The sequence below is a fragment of the Kwoniella botswanensis genome, chromosome 1 (genome assembly GCF_036426115.1).
Source record: "Kwoniella botswanensis chromosome 1, complete sequence".
In the NCBI taxonomy this organism is placed as follows: Eukaryota; Fungi; Basidiomycota; class Tremellomycetes; order Tremellales; family Cryptococcaceae; genus Kwoniella; species Kwoniella botswanensis.
In genome coordinates, this window is record NC_088599.1 from 7348102 (window position 1) to 7369401 (window position 21300).

At 45.3% G+C, this 21300-nt stretch overlaps 11 protein-coding genes across 11 annotated transcripts; 6 read left to right on the forward strand and 5 right to left on the reverse strand.

The window, feature by feature from the left end:
• Positions 1-726: 726 nt before the first annotated feature.
• L199_002777 (uncharacterized protein) lies at positions 727-1560 on the forward strand (the record flags this gene model as incomplete). The annotated part of the gene is made up of 2 exons (XM_064888516.1): positions 727-1430; positions 1485-1560. 2 exons carry the CDS (start codon positions 727-729, stop codon positions 1558-1560), a joined length of 780 nt encoding a protein of 259 aa, XP_064744588.1.
• Positions 1561-1775: 215 nt separating this feature from the next.
• L199_002778 (uncharacterized protein) lies at positions 1776-2623 on the reverse strand (the record flags this gene model as incomplete). Its single annotated transcript, XM_064888517.1, has 5 exons — positions 1776-1819; positions 1867-1933; positions 1994-2108; positions 2176-2497; positions 2569-2623. The coding sequence occupies 5 exons, from the start codon at positions 2621-2623 to the stop codon at positions 1776-1778; spliced, it is 603 nt and encodes a 200-aa protein (XP_064744589.1).
• A 773-nt stretch (positions 2624-3396) lies between these two features.
• Positions 3397-4020, forward strand: L199_002779 (uncharacterized protein; the record flags this gene model as incomplete). The annotated part of the gene is made up of 1 exon (XM_064888518.1): positions 3397-4020. One exon carries the CDS (start codon positions 3397-3399, stop codon positions 4018-4020), a length of 624 nt encoding a protein of 207 aa, XP_064744590.1.
• A 344-nt stretch (positions 4021-4364) lies between these two features.
• L199_002780 (uncharacterized protein) lies at positions 4365-5168 on the forward strand (the record flags this gene model as incomplete). The annotated part of the gene is made up of 1 exon (XM_064888519.1): positions 4365-5168. One exon carries the CDS (start codon positions 4365-4367, stop codon positions 5166-5168), a length of 804 nt encoding a protein of 267 aa, XP_064744591.1.
• A 161-nt stretch (positions 5169-5329) lies between these two features.
• Positions 5330-6195, reverse strand: L199_002781 (ubiquinone biosynthesis protein COQ4, mitochondrial; the record flags this gene model as incomplete). The annotated part of the gene is made up of 2 exons (XM_064888520.1): positions 5330-5773; positions 5839-6195. 2 exons carry the CDS (start codon positions 6193-6195, stop codon positions 5330-5332), a joined length of 801 nt encoding a protein of 266 aa, XP_064744592.1.
• A 365-nt stretch (positions 6196-6560) lies between these two features.
• Positions 6561-11792, reverse strand: L199_002782 (uncharacterized protein; the record flags this gene model as incomplete). Its single annotated transcript, XM_064888521.1, has 14 exons — positions 6561-6878; positions 6935-6991; positions 7047-7116; positions 7182-7324; positions 7421-7741; positions 7822-8010; positions 8097-8287; positions 8384-8872; positions 8944-9016; positions 9076-9212; positions 9283-9398; positions 9458-10381; positions 10475-10668; positions 10779-11792. The coding sequence occupies 14 exons, from the start codon at positions 11790-11792 to the stop codon at positions 6561-6563; spliced, it is 4236 nt and encodes a 1411-aa protein (XP_064744593.1).
• Positions 11793-12137: 345 nt separating this feature from the next.
• Positions 12138-13221, reverse strand: L199_002783 (uncharacterized protein; the record flags this gene model as incomplete). The annotated part of the gene is made up of 5 exons (XM_064888522.1): positions 12138-12299; positions 12433-12699; positions 12781-12839; positions 12919-13003; positions 13186-13221. 5 exons carry the CDS (start codon positions 13219-13221, stop codon positions 12138-12140), a joined length of 609 nt encoding a protein of 202 aa, XP_064744594.1.
• A 423-nt stretch (positions 13222-13644) lies between these two features.
• L199_002784 (uncharacterized protein) lies at positions 13645-14977 on the forward strand (the record flags this gene model as incomplete). The annotated part of the gene is made up of 6 exons (XM_064888523.1): positions 13645-13763; positions 13826-13902; positions 13983-14112; positions 14270-14431; positions 14511-14730; positions 14864-14977. The coding sequence occupies 6 exons, from the start codon at positions 13645-13647 to the stop codon at positions 14975-14977; spliced, it is 822 nt and encodes a 273-aa protein (XP_064744595.1).
• A 159-nt stretch (positions 14978-15136) lies between these two features.
• L199_002785 (uncharacterized protein) lies at positions 15137-16552 on the reverse strand (the record flags this gene model as incomplete). Its single annotated transcript, XM_064888524.1, has 5 exons — positions 15137-15347; positions 15424-15565; positions 15651-15797; positions 15894-16163; positions 16249-16552. The coding sequence occupies 5 exons, from the start codon at positions 16550-16552 to the stop codon at positions 15137-15139; spliced, it is 1074 nt and encodes a 357-aa protein (XP_064744596.1).
• Positions 16553-17127: 575 nt separating this feature from the next.
• On the forward strand, positions 17128-17697 carry L199_002786 (uncharacterized protein; the record flags this gene model as incomplete). Its single annotated transcript, XM_064888525.1, has 1 exon — positions 17128-17697. One exon carries the CDS (start codon positions 17128-17130, stop codon positions 17695-17697), a length of 570 nt encoding a protein of 189 aa, XP_064744597.1.
• Positions 17698-19908: 2211 nt separating this feature from the next.
• On the forward strand, positions 19909-21014 carry L199_002787 (uncharacterized protein; the record flags this gene model as incomplete). The annotated part of the gene is made up of 4 exons (XM_064888526.1): positions 19909-19957; positions 20202-20502; positions 20573-20717; positions 20799-21014. The coding sequence occupies 4 exons, from the start codon at positions 19909-19911 to the stop codon at positions 21012-21014; spliced, it is 711 nt and encodes a 236-aa protein (XP_064744598.1).
• Positions 21015-21300: the final 286 nt, after the last annotated feature.

The following is a 21300-nucleotide window of genomic DNA, read 5'->3' on the forward strand; positions in this document are numbered from 1 at the left end:
GGGAAGCCAAATATGATGATTTCATGCTTGCGGAGGCGCGTGAAAAGCAAACGGGAATTTGGGGGCCTCTTCCAGCCATGGTCACCGTATTTACCATTAGAGGTGACCAAGAAGGAGTCACAGCCTAGCTTGGTAGCTTCGACACGAACCGTCTAGTCTCCCCTAAACTCTTTGTTGCGATACTTATTCACTAAAATCCACATAAATATTTCCCTTCGGGTATGTATAAGCGAAGCAAAGATCATCATTATTACTCCTGATCTACTTTAATGGTCTTCAGAGCCATGGAATAGCCCAAACTCACTTGGAAGTCGAATTCTTGCCCATGCCCTTAAACTTCCATTCCATGTCGCCACTTCGCTAGCTTCTTTGGAAAGGACCATAATCAAACCACCGTCTGGTGGATTGCAGGAGTGATATGTCACACTGAAATTGGTTCATTCATCCTTTCAGTCATTCTGAGTCTTCCATATCATAGCTTAGATGATAGCATTTGCAGAATGTGTCGCTTCAAAGAGAAACAATGCAGTGCACAGCTCATGACATAAGACGAAGGCTACTATCGATGCTCTTCTACCATCCTTTGTAAACGCAGGTGAGTGCTTGGGAAGTAACTCAATACAATTGCAACCCTGAAATACATATAAATAGTCAAGCTTTTCAATAGCATATTGGCAATACGTACCTCATAATCATTACTCATCTCACCGTGAATCTGCAGTACCTATGGCAGACACTCAAGCAAACACCGATGACACCTATTTAGGCATTTTGAGAAGGGATCACAGAGGTGCAGCCATCGGGATGCGACAACCAAATGTACATGGCGAATGTTATTGTATTGATTTCAGTCACGATTCGTCCAAGGTACTCCCATCTCATTTGGAGGCTTGGAAAGGGAAGGCTATCCCGGAAGACCAAGAACAAAGATCGATGGTTTTTGATATCTCTCAAGATCCATCGACTGAAATTACTTATAATGGTCACTCCTTCAAACCTTCACTGGCGGTCGTGACTCTCCCTTCAGGCAAGTCATTGAGGAACGAGAGACCTGTCGGCTGCGAGATCATCTTTGTCGAGCCCATCAATCAGGCCAAAGGCGATGGGTACAAGGTCTTTTCGGTTCCTGATGCCTCAATCCGATGTGAGTGTGGGGACGAAGGCGAGATCGACTCGCACGAAGCTTCCAAAGAGTCACTATTCGTCAAAGACCCAAGTGATATTTTTCGTCCTGTTCAAGAGCTGGATGCCACCAAAAGATCTGGCGTCATCTCGTGTTCCATCAGGGATTCGGGAGAAGGGGAAATATGGGTGATCAGGAAGGATGATTATAATCACTGGACGGCTAGATATGATACAAAGGGTGAATGGGATACTGTCAGAGGAGAGGTCGAGAGTTTCAGTAGAGATCATGCTGATCAAACCAGAACGTGAGTTCGATTCGTCTTCCGAATGAATGAAGCTCAATGCTGATGATACTGTAGATCAAGGGCAGGCAGCTCTGGAATTCTGGATACGTTGTACAAAGTGGGGTTCACCCTCCTTGACTATTATGGCTAAGTCTGTTCTACCTAGCCTCCATCAGCAGGTGGTTGATCGCAAGGGGTGGTATCATTTCTTGTGGCAAATCAGATGAGTGAGGTATTGGGGAAGGGCAATGTATGCTTACGAATTGGTAGTGAATGCTACGAAGTCCAGGATCCATTATAATCCGATTGAGGGTTTAGGTAAGTTTGGTATATGAATCTGAAAGGAAGAAATATTCCCAGTCATGCCTAAGCAATTGCCGCAAGACCGACAGCCACACCGATGAAACCGACTACACCACCAACAGCGGTCCTTGCAGAGCCTCCGAGTCAGCATTACCTGATGGTGCGGCCGAGGAGGTGGCGGCGGAAGCTCCTGAAGCAGCAGAAGTGGCAGCGGATGTAGCCTATACAGTTATATCACTGGTTTAGCAGGTGAACATGTCGTAGGCGTGCTGCTGACTCACACTTGAGGCATGACTGGAAGCGATGCTAGTGGCGCTAATGAGAGCTCTTGTAGCAGAATTAGAAGCGGAAGTCGACGAACCGGAGATAGCAGCAGAGCCGATGGTGGTGGAGTTACTTGATTCGAGGATGTACAGTCAGCCGATGAGAATGAGACAGACTCAATGGACAGGATGATACTTACGATGAAGAAGTAGCATTACCACCTGATGTTAAACTCTCACATTCCTCCTTGACCTGACCAAGAGCAGATTCCAAAAGAGCTTCGTCATCTCCCGAGAGACCTTCGAAATTATCTATGATACAGCTAGCGCACTCCTCATACTCGCTGAACAGAGAAGGTTGACAGATCTCGAGACACGCATCGACTTCTTGACCACCATCACATCTTTGTGCAAACTCTTGGGTACTGGCGCATTTGGAGGTACAAGCAGCCGGGACGTCGTCTAATCCTGCGGTTTGACGAGCGATGAGGTTGACAGGAGAAGCAGAAGGAGGGATGGCAACTATAAGTATTAGGGTCAGTACAGGGTGAAAAGCAAACGACACATATGGGATCTTTCAAGGTATAGCTTACAGGTTGATGCACCACCGAGCAGCGGGATGAGGGCAGCAAGTACAGCGAATTTCATTGTGAATGTGATGGTATGATGATATTCAATAGTACTGGGAAAGGAGTCTGCCAGTCAGTTATGATCCAATTCCTCAGAGTCTAACGGACACTCACTAGGAAATAAGTGATGTTCTGAGCGTCAGTAACAGGAAGTACAGTACCGGTTGAAGATATGAACGAGAAAGGAGTGAATCAATGTAACTTCCCCTCTGAATACATATAAGCACCAGCATGTACATCATGACCAAAGACACTTTAACCCTTTGACCACTTCGAAATTTTGAGAGAGTTACGGTGGTGATCGAGATCTCATCTCCATGGTCTGTGCTGAGACGTTGGGTTATCGTCTACTCTGCTCTTCAGGAACACCGCCTAGCCGACCTCTTGCTGCTCTTGATTGCCTACAGATCCGCTTGGATCCACCGCCTCTGTTGATTCTGTGTCGTTGTTATATTCGAGTACGTGCATTGTTGCACTTGAATTGGTGGTGATGCGGAGCCTGAAGTCGGCAGTGAGTATCTCAAGAGTGGTCTGAGCACTTTGAGCAATGCCCATCTTGACATGATGACAACGCTCAGTGAAGCTTCAGGATAGGTGCTGTGCACATGGGCACTCCGCCACGGCACTCCGTTCTTTCTTTTACTAGGGAGTTGTAGCAACTCATGACGATGCTCGACCTCCTTTCTTGGCATCCCAAGAGCACCGACCGAATGAATGAAAACTATCTACATGTACGTTGTGACATGATCGCTGAGAGCCTCTAATTCTCTGACCATATCCTCACTATTCACAATGATTCTGAGCGAAACCTCGTCATACATATCTACGCCGAATCAATATCGGAAAGAGCACACAGTGACTGGAAGTCCTTACTGCTTTACCTACCAAGAGATACCCAACGAAGACAACCTTCATCCCAAGCTAATCATCGGTATGCGATCCAAGAATCTCACTCAGCTCAAGCTGACAAGTACCAATGTCAAGATCACTCTATACAAACCGACCAGCACACCCGGTTGTCCGAGCGCGTCACTCGACCCCAAGTTCTCAGATAACGATCTGTTGTATCGAGCTGCCACAGGATCATCATCGGAAGGTAGAGTGCCTTTCCCAACAATGAAATACGAACAGTTTGATATAGATACGGTATCATTTGGTCCACACTATCTGACTCTAGGTCCTCTGATACTGACTCATGCTCCAGAGCCAGCCAGGGAGATTTTGGCTAAATGGTCTAACGAAGCTTGGGCTACCTGTGGAGGACAATCCGTAAACTACCAACTGAAGAGCGGTACACTCACTGACCTCTGCAGCACGACTAGGGCTGATGTAAATATCCCGGACAGTAAAGGGTATACCTGGGATGGAGCAGGTTTAGCAGAAGACTATGTACTGCGTACCTCACTTATGAAGTGAGGTGATCCTTTGTAACTGATGAGATGCTATGCGCCACAGTCGAGGTGTAACAAGGAAATATACAGAGTATGTAAGGGTTATGTCATTGGTCTATGGGTGGATTCAATTTGGTGTAGAAAGGATGTCCACTAGTCAAGGGGGTGCTGCCCAAAGGATCCAATTTCCTCTGTCCTGTTCGAGGTTCTGCTCCTTGCGTCTCGTAGCAGAAGACACTTACTGAGGCATCAACATAAAAAAGAACCTTTTCTGTACTTCAAGCACCTGTAATCCGCCCTGTACTGCGAAAAACTTCTTTTACCGCAAAAAGCCCTCAGGACCCAAGTTTACTAACTGTACTGTACATCATGCCACACAAGAGAGCTGGCCGCGAGAAGGAGACCACCCCTACCTCAACTACGACTGCGACCTCTCAATCCGCCCGGGCCGACCTGAGCGATAGAAAAGCTTTCGCCTGGAGACACAAGTCCGGCAATATTTACGGGACGTTCTTCAGTCGGTCGAGCGATGGGGCTAAAGTCGGTATTTACTCTGTCGGCGATATCATTGTCCAACGAGATATTGCCTATCAAGGATTACAAACAGATATTCTACCTTCGTATGCGATGATGAACCTACATCGAAGCCAGTCCATGAGCAATAGCCAATTGATCGAAGTTCCTACTGCCCCTGAAGAGAGCTGGAAGGACGATCGTATCCCCTTGACCGTGTCCGGTGAATCGGCGATGATCAGGAAGAACACTTGGCCGGAAGAGATCAAAAGCTTAGTGTATGAATGGAAATCCCAACCTTCGGCTAAGATTGGAGGCTTCACGAAATCACTATATCTGGACAAAGCAGAGTTGCGAAGCTTGCAAAAGACAACGTTCATTCCCGTGACAGAAGAGAATTATACTTTGATCAATGGAAGGCCAGGAACAGGACATGAGGATAGACCTGCACGAAGAGCTCCAATTGAATATCAATGGGGAGGAGCTCATACGTGGTATCAGTTCAGTGTTCCGGGACTAGCCAGCTCGAGCTGGACTGATGAAGACATCCGAGAGCTTCATCCGACAGAGAAAGAGATTGATGATCTACTCAAGGGTATGGAGGATGTCACGTGGTTCACTATCAGTGTCCCGACTAGATCAGATCATGTAGAGGTGTAGACCAGATAGTCTCCATCGTATTTGGAACGAGTGACATTCAGATCAGGTCTTTTGATAATACAATCATAGTTAGGTGGAAGTAGCTTGTAAGATACGGCAGATGGAAGGTCTATACATTATACATACATGTTTGAGCATCGTCAATCCCTCTACATGGGAAGTTACCATCCCTCCGGTTCATCTATCCATTCACCCTTTCTTCTCAATTCCCTCTCTTCCTCTCTTATCTTCCTATATCCACCCCATCGGCCTTCCACCCCATCCTGATCATTCCTCTTCACACCTAACTCCCTCCTTAATTCACCTATACCCTGCTCCCACCTCTTCTCCCAATACACCCCCACCAGGCTCTTCCCCTGTTTACCCTCCCTCAGAGCCCAGGGCACCCAATCCCTCAGCCATGTTTCTCTTCTTTTCAAGCGAAAGGGTCCAAATGTCGATGAGAGTGCCGCGACGGGTAGAGACATGTTGGAAAATTCGAATACCTTCAGTGAAAGTTCGTGAGGTAATGTAGGAGGGAGTGAGAATAGTGTATGGTAGAGATCGTGCGTCTGTCGATAGCGGAGCATCGTATATGCCAAAGTGGGTGAATCGATATATTGGACCTACAGTCAGACAATCGAAATTTAGCTCTGAATGAACTCGATATGCTGAATAGTATATTACTCACAGGTGCTCTCGCATCAGGATCTAATTTCCCATCATCCAACCATTCCCAATACTCTCTGCCCAACGTACCTCTTTTCAAGTCCCTCAAGCCTACTAACGTGTCGGAAGATATGGTCGGTCGATCTTTCAATATCTGTCTACCTTCAGGATGTAATGTCATCCTATGATGTAAAGACGGTAAGAAGGTCGATGCGGTCGATTCGGATAGGGAAGCTACGAGATCACCTCGAGAGGTCCAGACGCCCATCAGGCCTGATCCGACTGCTAAGAGGGCATTTTGGGAGAATGATAGTGGGGTGTGGCCTGGATAATTCACCGGGCGGGCAGAAGGGGTGAGTAGTCGAACTGAGGGTTTCATCTGGGATTGGACGTTGAGCGTTCCGTGAAACAGACGAGTTGTTTATACGAGGCTGAATATTGAGGGATATGAGAGATATAGCTGAGCAATTCTCGGAGAATCTTCTATTGTGTGTACTTCTTGATAGTAGTGTATGATACCATTTGAAAGATTCGGAGGATCATGATCCTTCGTGAAATGTCCAAGACATCCTTCATCTCTCGACATCTTCCGACGGGTTGTTCGACCCACGTGGCAATCATCTCAATCATCCTATTAAACTAGATTCATAGATGTATGTAATGTACAACAACCACAAATGACCGCTCTATAAGCCCGGGAAGAAACACTGCAAACGAAAGGATCTACCAAATTATAAATCGACACTACTCATCCTCCTCTTCATCTTCATCCTCACTCTCAACAACCTTCCTCCTTCCCCCTCTTCTAGGTTTAGGCGGCGGAGGAGCTTTCTTCGGCTGTGCTTTACCTGCAGCTCCTCTTGTAGATCTCTGTGGTAAAGCGGGCGGAGCTTCTTCTTCAATTTCTTCATCTTCGTTATCTTCTGGAGTGACTGCTTTCTTGCCTCTTCCTTCAGCTTGAGGTCTCTTAGCTGCTCTTCGCTTAGCAGCTCTAGTCTTTCTCAATACGTCAGCTTCTAAGGCTTGATCTTCTAATCCCTTGGCTTGATGCTCGGTAAGGATCTATCCGAGCATTGTATGATCAGCTGAGTTCCAGATAAAGCAGCCGTTATACTTACAGCTTCGAACTCCTTAAGCTCAGTTTCAGGTTTGTTGGCAGCTTTATTCGCTCGAGCCTATATGACTTTGTCAATTATGTCATTTGAGAATGAGCTTTAGATGGTAGCTCACCTTGGCGAGTATCTCGGTGAATCTTCTAAACACAGTCTCTTCGTGCAGTTTATCCTGGTAGAACGGTAAGCTACCAAATCAAATCGGTATATTAGCAATGACGTCCATCAACATTTCGAATACTCTGGGACTCACCCTTCAATGAGCTTCTTCATGGATCGTTCAGATTTGAAAGGTAATAACGAAAGACAGAAAGAGATATCTCTCCATTGTCTTTCCTCCGTGGCCAGCCTGAACCGCTGACATAATTTCTCGACAAGCGATTCAGCTTGTTTGTCCTGCAAAGAAGTCGCATTGTCAGTTCTGTTCTGATTCTTCGCATCGAAACATCTACAATACAATGTATGCTTGTCGACGAGGATGACGTTACTCACCTTCTCAATGAAAGTGAAAATAAACCTCATCGTCCTCTCAAAAGTATCTTCATCGACTTTGTGCTGTCCAACCGACAAGTGACTAATGACATCTTGCAAGTTATTATACAGCGCATTATCCTTGGTCGATAATTCAGTGAAGAACAATTTGGCCAAATCTGAAATTCGATTATCTTTGTCTTCTAGACATTTGGCCATTTCGCCTAATTGCCCTTTCACTTTGATCATTCCATTCAAGATCAGGTGGGTAAGTACCATCAGAGTGTTCTTCTTGACTATCTGGTCAGGGTCCGATAAACCTTGATATAACCTTTCCGAGTTCTACATAAGGAACGAAAAGTATAGAATGAGTATTTTGATCGATATGATCGATATGAATGAGAACGAGAATTAAAACCTACATCGTCAATCATACTTCCCCAACAGACCGCAATATCACCCAAAGCAATCACGATGTTACTTCTAACCACTGGATCTCGGCTTGTCTCCAGTATCTTGAAAAGGAGCAACAAGTGAGATTCGCAGAATTGCGCAGAGACACACATGAGTTTGGTGAGGGATAGAGTAGCAGCTTGACGCAGGGACGAGTCCTAATAGCGGAAATCAATTGTTACATATGATGAGCTCGCCAATCCGGCTTGTTGAGTTACAATTCAATGAGCAGGAAGAGACTCACCTTGTACCTCTTTGGGCTCGCACAGATCCCAGCGATCATCGGTCCATAAACAGCCAATAGACTTTTATCACCGAATAACAATTCTCTCTCCCTAATACCAGACATCAATTCGCCGATATCATCCTCAGCATTTCCAGCTACCGCATCAAGATCGTTTGAATCCTTTTCGGCTGCTTTAGCAGCTGCTTTCTCTGTTGACCCGAAAGAGCTGTTAGCATTACGTTCTACTGACTGATACTGATGGGGATATGGGAGTATGCGATATGCCATTATGCCAGATGACTCACGCTTCGCAGTCTCATCCTTCCTCCTCTTAAATTCTCTCTCTACCAGTTCGAGATACACGATATGTTTGATAGCCACATGACCCACTGTGAAAACCAACTGTGCCAATTTGAAGGAACCAATTTGATCCTTCTTCTCCTGCTCCAGTGGTGGAGTTGCCCTACTATCCTGACTATCTGGCGGTGGAGTTGCAACATCCACTTGCATCTCTTCATTGTTGGTATCGGTAGTCTCACCATCCTCTTGAGGCGGCGTAGTGGCGATAGTATCCTGCGTGGAAGAGGGCTTCTCAAATATTTTCACCGTCAAATCCTTGATGATTTCCGAACATAGCGCATCAGGTTGTTCACCCAACAAATATATCGTGTTGATGGCTTGTTCGGCCATACTGAACCACTGTGGGGATTTAGGGGAATGCTCAATGATCTCTTGTAATTTTAGGAAGATGGGATTATCCATTGGTAACCTCATTGTCTTATCGCTTAGAGAACCTGTCAGAGGAATGTCTTGATTAGCCAACCGTCCCAAGGTAAAAATCCTATCGATATGAAAACAAACATACCTTTGACCTTCTTGGCTGATCCACCTAGTCGCTGCAAGGCTATACAAGTATACCTGGCCAAGACGAGGTCGTGCTACTTGCATTATCAGCTATACGTCCCATCTTCCAAAGTGACAATGAAAGCTAACTAACCATACCGAAATGTCCCAAACCGATCTTTAAGAGCGATTCCACTCGTTCGGTGACCACTTCTCGCCTGGCTAGAGCTAACATCCCAAGAATGATAATTGCACCTTGACGTTGGGCTTTGGGGATTTCTTGGTCCGTACCTACGTATCGAAACATCGATCGTTAACGCTGAGTGTGCTTTGTTGTGCACTGACAATCCGGTCAACTCACTATATACCTGCCAGAGCTTATTGACCACATCATAATGTACTCCACCTTCAGCCATCATTGTCCTCATTAACTCTTCCAACGAAGTCAATTCAGCAAGCGTTGCGCCGTATGTCCGTCTGTACTCATCATATATCAGCTTGGTTACAAAATATTCTCGATGATCCGGTGCACTCACTCGATCATATTCTTCGCTATTCTATTGACCTGCTGTTTCGCGTTCAAGTCAGGAACCACATCAAAGTACAAACTCCTATAACAATCGATCAAATTCGCTCTAATTCCTTTCGTCGCTCCTGCCTCTGTAGCTCCACCGGTGGGGTTCCCATCTTCGTTGGAAGTATTAGGAGCAGGTACAGTCGAGTTGTTGTCTTTGGTCCATATCAAGTGTAACATCGTCTTGATTCCAATTTCGTTCGATTGTAGATCGTATTCATAAGCTATTCTGAAGAACCTCATAGCTTCCAGCACTTCCGTCTTGGTGGTAGAAACCAACAATTGACATAAAGTCGGAATAGCCCCTTCAAGCTGGTTGATAAACTTCAGAGCATCCGAATAGTATTTCCTGGTTAATCGTAATTTATGGATCAATTCGGGATCCAAAGTAGATTGTTCAGTTTGAATACCTGTTATATCCAATTGCGATTGTCGAGGTTGCTTCTTCTTGATTTTAGGTTCTTTCTTTACCGCCTTGGGTCTAGGTGTACCTTCACCATCTTCCTCCCCATCATCATCTTCTTGCTCATCCACATCTTCCTCCACCTCTTCTGCCTCTTCCTCGTCCTCGTCCTCTGCCTCCTCCTCGTCATCTTTCTTTTGCGAATCATCTTGGTCTTCCCCATCGACCATCCCAACATCTCGCTTGGCCCTCTCCAATTCGACAGCATCGACTTTAGCCAACTCGGCTTCAATCTTGTCGTACCGCTCTTGCCACTCTGCTAGGTTCAAGGTACCACCATGAAGCGCACCGAAAGGGTGGGTCTCGAGGAGTTTACAAAGAAGTTGAATGGCATATCGTCGAGCGGAGGAGGTCTTGTCTTCGAGGGTACGAATGGTGAGTTCGGTGATCTGATGACGCTGTTTGGGAAATTTGGCGGGAAGGCTGGGAAGGGATCAGAATCAGTGAGAAGAACATCAAACAGTATGTTTATCCGATTCATTCATCATGGCGGAATAGCGCTGGGAGGGTACTCACTCGCAGAGTTTGATAATGGTAGTTAAGACCTTACACCTAACCCAACTGTTCAAATCTAGGAATCGTTCCATGAGTAGCTCAAAGTATTTCTTGATCTGTTTAGCTTTCTGTTCCTCGTCACCTTCGTCTGATAGGGACAAATCTCGAATGAGGAGACCTATGATTTCCACTACAGCCATTCGCATGGGATGTGCCTGTGGGAAGTGAGTAGATCTGATGTCAGTAAAGGTTGTATGGTTTGTGGTGAGAGCATGAGGGAGAACATGAACATAATTTTTCTTTCGCGGAAAGAGGTATAACTCACATCACTATCCAGATGACCCAATAACAAAGGCATCTGCTTAGCCACCACCCTAGGACTCAACTCCGCCAACTTGATCAGGAATTTACTAAAACTTCTCGGTCCTTTCACATCGTTATGTGCGAACGTCTTTGTCGAAACATCCCTCAAAACCTCTTCGGACAACTGGGTGAAATCGAATTCTTTTTCTAAGATCGATAAGAGTTCAGCCATAGGTTCAGAGAAATGTTCGAAATACGTTAAATTCTGGATGATCGACGTCTGAGCTCCGAATGAATGACCATGGAATTTGACCGATAAACAAATCACTTTATATATACCTAATTTTATTTCTTGATTTTTTAGGTACGATTCGTTTTCGGCAAGTTGATAAGACGGTTTAACAAAACACGATATGAAGGATTCTTTCTCTGAGGATGTACGCCATATACGTCCTGATGGGATTCGAAGTACCTTGTGCATCGTACCTAACACGAAAGGAATTTGATCTATCCATACGAACGATGTCGAAGAAGAAGTGTTTTTATTCGTAGTTCTCTTTTTCCCTTTCCCACCCGTTGTAGTTGGACCCATCCCACCATCGGATTTACCAGCTCCTCTCTCAGCAGAGGTGATGAACCACTGTAAGAGGAAAGCCCACATTTCCAATGGTTGCTTGTGTACCATTGGAGCGTCGATATCATCCGTTTGGAATCCTTGTGATCCCACCAGTCCCAAGACTGCATTGGAATGACTGGTAAGACTGGATAATATGACATCTAACAGTTTGGTCAAGATGGGTCCTGTTATATTGGGTGAATCAGAGTATTTGAGGATAGATTGGAAAACATCGAAAGTGGATGATTGGGAATGTACGATTGCGTCTGGGTCATGGACGATGGATTCGATGGCGGATAATAGAGATTCATCGATAGTAGATGTGCGCTGAGAGGGGATGTCGACCTCTGCTGGGATGTGGTAGAGTGATAGGTCGGAGAGGGAGAGAAGGGATTCTTGGAGGTTGAATTCGTCGGACATGGTGCAAATTGGCCCCAACAGCTAAGAGTGGGCTAGGGCTAGGAGAGTTGAAGGGAAAGTACCACCCCTTGTCGGGGTCTACTTAGCTTGAGGATGGGTATATGTTATATGTATAATGGCAGACGATGATAAAGACAAGATGAGGAAGATTTCTCTTTGCTGATATTTGTTTGTTTACCCAATTCAACGCGTCGTACAATGTGAGAAACACGCGACAGAATTACCCAATCTGGCAATCACACCTCCACATCACTCATCCATGTCGAATGCAAGCTCATACATGCAATAAATAGTGTCACTATGTATTATGTATATATGTACAAGAGAGATTACCAGAGCGGACGATTAGATCTCACCGTATCCACCAGCTTTGAACACACCTTCTTCCTTAGCTACGATATCTTGGAGGGCCTTGAGCCAAGCTTGGAGTTTGGGTAAGACCTCCGATTGGGGCTCACCGAGTTTGGGGTAGAACGTAGCTCTGTATGGGCATGCTTTCATTGCGAGCTGTACAATCAAGTATGAGACTATCGTCAGCCCCAGACTCATATGAAACGTGATGATAAGTCTAAGCTACGCATAACAGCAGAGGGCGGATTTGATTGTGGGGTATTGCAAGGAACATTCCCACTTAACTCACATAGAAAACAGGTCGGACCATCATCCCATGATACTTCTTCAAACTACCTTCATAGCCTTTTGTGAAACTCTCGCTCAGTTCTTCATTTGGATTATCCAAGTTGATCTTCAATCCCAACGAAGTGAATTTCAATCCTCTCAATAACCACATCAAAGCGTCGGTAGCAACTCTATCTTTCGCTTTGGGAATACTGGCCTTTTCAGCTGCTAAGAGGGATTCGAGGGTTTTACCGGATTCGGGATTGTGAGCGAGGTAGGCTCTTACTTTCTATCGAGGTACCAACGTACTATCATTGTCAGCTCAGATCCCGTTGTAGTTACGGACAAGGGGGAATATATATGAGCTTACAGCGATGTTACCTGTTAAGTCATTCTGTACGACGACAAAGGCTGGGTTGCCGAAGAGACCTGATAATCGTGAAGGTATCAGCTATATATGAGCCGAAACATCTAGCTTAGCTGGTCTAAGATAGACAAAACTACTCACCAAAGATCTTGACGAGGTTCTCGGCAGCCTCGAGGAATTCAGCTGTGTCCACACCAGCCTCGGTGATGGTCACTTCGGTGAAGGACTATGGAAAGAGTGAAGCACGGTCAGATTCTATGAGATCACACTTGCCCGCTCGATATGTCAAATAGTCAAGAGAGCCTTCATTGATCGCTTCGACCACCATAAGAGCGATCGAAGGAGATGCCGACGCGACGAAGGAAGATAAGAATTTGTTGAGTCGATGTCGAATGTATCTTCACTCACCTTAGTGATAGTTTCGAAGAACTGAGGTTGGGCCATGGTGTATGAGTGATGTATATGAATGAATGCGATGGAAGGAGACAAAGGGATATTATGATATCTTGTGGTTGCATCTGAGCGTGTCCCCTTGACCCCTTGGCCATGGCAACCAGCGGATCAGACCCGGTGGAGGTATTATCATTGCAACACCACGTGGTCTGCACGCCGGTCACCAGAAAAGAAGCCACGTCATGCTGTCTATATATGAGTTGAGTTGCGCGTCGTTGAATGCATCATCATCATCAATACCAGTAACTTGCATTGTCCTATTCATCAGATAGACCATCACTCGAGAAATCAACGTCAATCGGTTCAAGTTCAAGGCAGAGAGTCAGTACAACGGTAACCACTATGATGTCCCAAGTAAGCTATCTGCCAGCTCCTAGGCGATTGTAGCTGACCATCTTGCAATAGCACCCAGCAATGTGGAAACAACCTTCCCCTGCGAACTCCTCATTCAACGAATTCAACACCTTCCCATTACCTCAGACTCAGAGGGGTCAAAGTTCTCATGCTCATCATGGTCCTGTGGGACATACTCAGTAAGCTACTTCTCCCACTATCAATCGAAGTAATAGCTAACACTCCCTTCTCGTCTAACTAGACAACCTTTAGTCACTGGTACTTCAGTACTTGGACTGAAATATGAGGGAGGAGTGATGATAGCTGCTGATAATTTGGGTATGTCACATACTAAGCAGCTAACTTGTCTGACATTGCGGAAATAGCTAAATAAGCTGATAATGCATTATGTTCTACAGCGTCATACGGCTCACTCGCGAGATTCAGAGATATTCAACGTCTTCATCCATTAGGTAAACATACCTTATTGGGTGTGGCCGGTGATATGTCAGATTTCCAATGGTTGAAGAAAGAGTTGGATGCGTTACTGTGAGTTCCGACTAACGCATATCCCAAATTATCCTCATATATCGCTAAACTTCCTCCATCCTTCCTTGTGTTATCTCCATCTCTCAAATTACATTGCATTGCCCTCGATCGGTCTGATGGTGATCTGTAACTAATCAACTTTGTGTATCTATTACAGACGAGAAGAAGATGCATTAGCACTAACAGATTCCCATCCGTCCCTCTCGCCCAAGAACATCTACGAGCTATTGAGTAATTTATTCTACGCTAGGAGAAGTAAGATGAACCCCGTATGGAACGCTGTGTTAGTTGGTGGTTGGGATAAAATCAAGCAGGAGAGGTAAGTCTGAAAATCTTCATGCGAAGTCCACAGACCCAAGAGGATTTAGCTGATATGATACATATCTGTTACATTATAGTTTCCTAGCATATGTTGATCTTCTCGGAACGACCTACACCGCTCCAACGCTTGCAACAGGATTCGGTGCTCATCTCGCTCAACCATTATTGAGAGAAGCATACGAGGCTAAAGCGGGTATTGATGGGACCGGACCGTTATTGACTAAAGAGGAAGCTGAAAAGGTCTTGGAGGACTGTATGAAGGTTTTATTCTATAGAGATGCGAGGAGTTTGAACAAGGTGAGTTTGGGGTCATATCGGAAATATATCATCTCATAGTCATTTCTTGTCGATATGAAACTCGAATATGAGAGGATGCACTCTGGCCTAATTGGCTTGATCTATCGCTTACATAACATGATTATACCTGTAGTACCAAATCGCTACAATCACCTCCGAAGGCGTGTCCATCTCCGACTCCAAGTCTGCTGATACTTACTGGAAATTCGCAGAGGGTTTGAGAGGATATGGAGCTCAGACTCAATAGTCAGTTGAGATGAGCTGGTACGCCATGTAGATGGAACAAGAAGAATGTAGTTTATATGAAATGTAAGATGCATACATAGAAAAACCTGATACACAATGAATGATCCGACCGATCCTCCCTTGTTCTAGCTATCCCTATCTCGATATGAGAATGAACGAATTATTTACCTAATCTCTGTTCAACCTTTGACCATGCCTCCATCGCCCCATTCCATTCTTCCCTATGCAATATCCCATATCCATCCGAATTTATATTCACAGGCAAAGCAATTGAGTAACCTAATTTACGTAGGAAGGGAAGTGATGATGAGCGGAATGAGAGGATGAGGGGGTTGAGGTGATGTAGTAACGGAAGAGGAGAGGGATATTGACTAGTTCGATTACAAAAGATATCAGTATAGACTCGACCAACGGCGGAAAAAAAAATTACATAGAAGATGAACTTACTATATCTCTGTTATTCTTAATGACCAGAACGGGTAACCCCACAGTTCAGGTGGACTTCTAGGTAAGTATGATTTCCATATAGAGGGAGGTGAGAGATGATGGATTAAGAGTAGATCCGGGCCAGAGGTGAAATGAAGTTGTTCTATACCACGTGCATATATGTGTAAATCAGCATGAATGAAAGATCCCTTCGTATATGTAGTTTAGGGTGACTCAGAGAGACTCACCCTTGATATCCCTATCTACATTCCTAACTGTTATTTCCGAAACATCCTTTTTCCTCTCCACATATCGTTTCGTAAGATTAATTATCACCTCGTCAGAGGCTGAAGGAGGTAAGAAATGGATTTTAAGACTTCTATTCGATGAGGGACCTACAATGAATGGTTGGAATCGATCAGCTGATGGTCATTTTTTCGGACAATGTGAAGATAATGAGGTTGATCAACCGTCCGTACAATGTTACATACCTGGATAGATCGTTACACTCCTCACTTCATCACCCAACCCTGGCACCGACACCAAACCCGCTCTGGTCTCTCTCACCAGACTCTTACCCTGTTTCCGCTGAGGTGAAGGTGATACCGGCATCTCCTCTTCATATTCATCAGATGTCATATCCTGAGTAGGTTCATTGGGCGGCGTAGAAGGTGGTGAAGGTGGTAGCTTGTTATGATTATGTTGAGTGATATTTAAGGACAAGGTTTTCATTAGATTCGGTAAAACAGATTGTATCAAGCCTATACATTCAATAATTCAGATAGAATCAGCTCACTGCTCCTTGTTCCCCTTCCAACTGACATGAATCGGTGAAATATTACTCACCGTGTCCATCCCAAATTGATAATTCCTCAACCCCCCATTCACCTGACCTTTCTATACCTCTCAATATACTCTTCACCAAAGCTGATTTCTCATCTTGCCGATGCGTCTTTGAAGGGACAAGGATCAAAGCTAGATGTTTCGGTGGTGTTCCTTGTCCTTCAGTTGGTATTTGGTCCGAAGAGGTGGACTGAGAGGTGAAGGTTTCGTATGTCCGCAGTAGAATGGAAGAGACGATGAATGAGAGATGAAGCAGGATGAATAACGGGTAAGAGATGATGCGTAGCAAGAGTGAGAGAATGGACATCCTTGATGGGTTGACCTCGGCCAGCGAGCTCTGCTGCGATGACCGATGAATGAATATTGCTACAGATGGTATTCTTTCAGCCGTCGTTGCTGTCTTTTCAACCTTTGGACAATTAAGTTTACTCGTATTTTCATGAAATCTAGCTGCGGGTGAATATATAACTGATGACGTGGAAGGAATCCTATAGGCATATGCCTCCACCGTACTGGTCCACTACGTTACTCTCCTTTGTGCTCTGCCCAAAGCGTCCCCATCCGACGCAGCCCATGACACCCATAGATACACTTGCGTGTGGACCAAGGTAGACAAGGGAGGTCAAAGGAGACTACCCCTCATACTGTGGGACTGAGTCGAGTTAGTGAACCCACCACTGATCGGCGGTCATTCGTTCGGTGATCCTTTGAGTATCCTGGTCCAGCTAGTTCAAGTCCCGCAGAGGAGTACGGTGGTTATATCTGAATACATCAAGGTGAGGTGCACATGATGACATAGTTCTTCAGCACCGTACTCTTTGTGTACACTCCTTGAATAACTCTTTTGAGAAAGCTCCCAACAAAAATCTCCCGAAACTCGCCATGGCGACATCCACAAAAAATCAATCTTCTTCCGATATCAAGTTCGAGGTCAATTTCGATATTGATCCTCGAAACTCCTTCTCTACGTTACCGATGAAGATCAATCCTTTACTGGGGTTGACGAGGAATGCAAGCTCGCAAGAAGAGTACGATACTATCAATAAGTATCTTCCAGCTGTGCAGAAAACGGTGAATGAGATCTTCACAGGATGGTATGAAAGTGAACAGACTCAAGATCCATTGAATGATCGAGGGGCATGGACGAATACAGAGCTTACCGAATGGTGGACGGTGGTTATCACAGATAATATGGGAAGGACTTTGGCCGCTCAAGGTCGAATTGCAGAACAAGTGATTCCAAAGTTGCAGAGTTGCATTCCGGAAGTATCGGGTGGGATGGGGTGCAAGTTCACCTTCGAACATCATACAGATATACCATTCAAGTACGGGGATGGTATTCCTGCATGGCTGCAGTCTCTGAAAGGAGGTGTATCAGATCCGAATAAGGAGTGTACGAAACCTCATGATTATCTGTACGGGGATGATGGTAGAGACTGGACCAGAGCATGATAATGTTATGTATATTGTCTCCACAAAATATGTCATGACAACGTAAGGGAGTTTGGCACTGGAAGATCCTTTCATATACAACTGGAAAGGAGTTCGAGAAGATCCATGTCATATTGTACACCAGCAAGAACGACTCGCCTAAGCGTGGATTTGATCATATATGAGCGCTTGCAGCTTGACATTATGAGCGTACAATGAGCTCAAATATGAATACTATCTCTACCCGATCTACCATTCCTCCATCCTGTCTCACTCTCTCGCTTAACTTCCGTGCTCTTTCCCGACCTCCAAGCTATATATTCGATCACGACCACACGCTCGACCCACCTCCTAGCGGATACACAGGGGAAGCTTACTCGGCAATCAGCGATCTCAGTTGTGCCTCTGATGCTAAAGTAGTAGATTGGCTAAGATCTCCCGGCTGTGCGCGACTCACTTCCAATACTGATAACATTCATACTGACCAATCTGGTCCGGTCTCAATATTGCCATCCGTACAAGATGAAATTTCAACTACCTTTTCTGATCAAGTGGAGCCAATACTCCAGAAGTACAGGGATCGAACAGGTAAAGATGTAAACTTTCGAATCACCTTTAACCAGTCTCCGATGATAGGGGACTGGGAAACTGTTCTGGATCCTATTGATATCCCTAAAGGACCAAATCGATGGCTTGATAGTATCCCTCAAACAGGTCTTCAGTCTCATGGGTCTACCACTGGCTAGTATGAAGATGACGATGGGTTGTCAGACGTGGAGGTATCGAGCGATGAAGAAGATAGTTCCAACGACGATCACACCAAAGCTTTTTATGGACCAAGGGATCCAGCAAGTACTGCTATACTCGATATGTGGAGACATACCGTCGATACAACCACCTTCACATCATCATCACCTGAAGAAGCGATACACGAGATAATAGAACCTCCAGAACCGGTATTTAGATTGACTGACGGTGATTTGCCTGGGCGATACCGGATGAAGCGGGCAGCTGAATGCTGAGTGTCGAGTCATACCGATCCCAGACTGCTTGTGACAGATATATCGCTGTTGCTTAGCCGGCCGATATATCTACTATGTTCTGTAAGGAATGAGGAAGCAGTATGAATGCATTTTTGCGTTTTCTCCGGATATCATCCATTACGATAAAAATCGGTTAAAAAAAATTGAAATTGACCTCTTATCATCTTTAAATCTCGTACCTGATCTAAACTCAAAGTAGTTACTGTAATTACTGCAAGGTATGCCAAGAAAATGCTTTTGTTTTTGCTTGCTTGCGTCAGAGTCAGAAGACAAGGGGGATGCCGTGCCGTACTACTTTGACACCCCCAACGGATACTGCATCTTCATATAGGTCCGAGCTTCTTCCCCTACTACCACAGCGAACTCAGGGTTACCCGTGTGTTACTTGATTGGAAAGCCACTTGAATCATCCCTCCGACCCCTATCCACTTTGATTGTGACTTGCCGAGCATCGCCTTCATGGCAATTAAGATCAAAGACAGTGAAAAAACGTTTGTCTAGTCCGAATCAATCATTTAGTGGAGGAACCCGTGACTTCCAACACCGAGGTGACATGGAAGGCTGTTTGGTATATTTTCAGAGTAAATAACTCCGTACCCCGTCAAGCTACTGTGTACCTCATAATCTCATACTCCGATCACGTAAAGAAACAACCCTCAAACCAGATATTCAGGTATGATACCTTCCCTCGATTATCAAACGTTGCACTTTACTCTTTTCCCCGTTGAAAGGGCCTAAGCGTGAAAGAAGGAACTGATTGATTGATTGGTTGTGTTGTGTTCGATTCTAGCTCGGTCCGCTCAGATGGATACACCTCAACTTCGACTGTGCAGTATATATATCAGTCCGAGATGTATGTCTAATGATTTATTACCCTTCTATTCCATTTTTATCTCATAATCAATTAATTCACTTGCTGCGTAGCATAAGCATATTTCTTATCGGTGAGTCATACTTTTTATCTACGCAGCAAGCCCCCTGAGATGAGTTGAGATAGTGGAGAAGGAACAAGCCTTGTACATTCGAGTACTGTACTCGTACCCCTCGCTCAGTCACAATGAAAATGAGGTGAAATGCTGACCATCTACTTCTTCACTGCTGTACCACCTTCACATTCCTCATTTGAACAATACTCGTGACTGCGTATAATCCCACTTCCACCACTTAGTCAAAACCACTATCAACCAGAATGTTCGGACTCATCGCTCTCGTACCCATCCTCGGCGCTCTCTCAGCTGGTATGTACATCTTCTATCTTATTTTTGCATGCTCCATAAACGTATTTGATTGTGGTGTGTTCGTGGCTTGGCATTATATCCCATCCCCTCCTTTCATTTCTCTGCACGAGCCGCACCTTTTCGGTTTTTTTGTTTATGGTTTATGGTTTCGGCTTCGGCCGGACCGTTCCCCTCCCACCTTCATACAGCCTTTCGTCTATCTGAATCGTATAGCTTACCATGAGTTGTACTGCATTCTTCGTAGCCGCAATCAGCCCAGAGCACATGAGACTCTTCCCAACTCGACAACTCGAGAATGCCTTCCCATCCCAATGTTCATGTGACAGTGCCTTACAAATTTACAACGCATGTCTCAACAATGACTTGAACACCTGTCTCAGCGTATGCCAACAAAGCACTTTCAACGATTTCGTCGGTTGTTTCCAATGTACTCTCGATAATACCGAGGGTGTCACGCAATCCGAATGGACTCAATTGCAATCTGCTGTAGATCAAATCAAATCAGGTTGTTCACAAACTGGTTCATCCGTTACTGGTGGTCTTCAGTAAGTCAACCAACCAAACATACAAAAACCATAATGGGAACAAACACTGACTTGGATTGTATTATCGCAGAGCCCTCTCTGGATCTAGCTCGCCCACTGCTGCAGGCGGTGACTCATCCGCTACTGGACCTACAACTCGAGCAGGTGCAAGTTTCACCTCTGCCGCTTCTGGAATTACTATCGTTGCAAGTGGTGCTTCAGCTGCCGCTACCAGCGTGAGTCAACCTATCTCTCCTTCATTACGACAATCATGTATGGATCTATATACTGATGATGATGGACCGTACTGGAATTAGGCCGCCGCCGCTACTTCTGCCGCTACTTCCGCTGCTGGCGCTGCCTCTTCTGCCGGTGCCTCCGCCGCTTCAGTCGCCGCCTCAGCTACCAGTGCTGCCGCCTCTGCTGCTGCTTCCGCCACTTCCCCCAACTCAGGTGCTGGGCCCGTCACTTCTTTCGTAGGAGGCTTCGTCGCTCTCATCAGTATCGCCGCGGGTATGGCTATTGCCCTCTAGTCGATTTTCTCAGTGTACGTGCTGCGCTATTCGGTAGAGGTCGGATGGAATGTGAAAACTTCCACGGTTTATATTTTGCTCGAATCGTAAAGGCATGGAGGGGGAAATAATCAAAATTTCTATTTCACTTGTCTATGTATATTGATGACCCGGATCGTCATTCAAATTGAATTCGCCCATAGATGCTGGTGGAATAAAGATGACTGTGACTGAATTATTCTCAGCATGGCTCATCGAACCTCGCTTCAATCCGCGATGGATCGCATTAAATTCATGAATACAGATA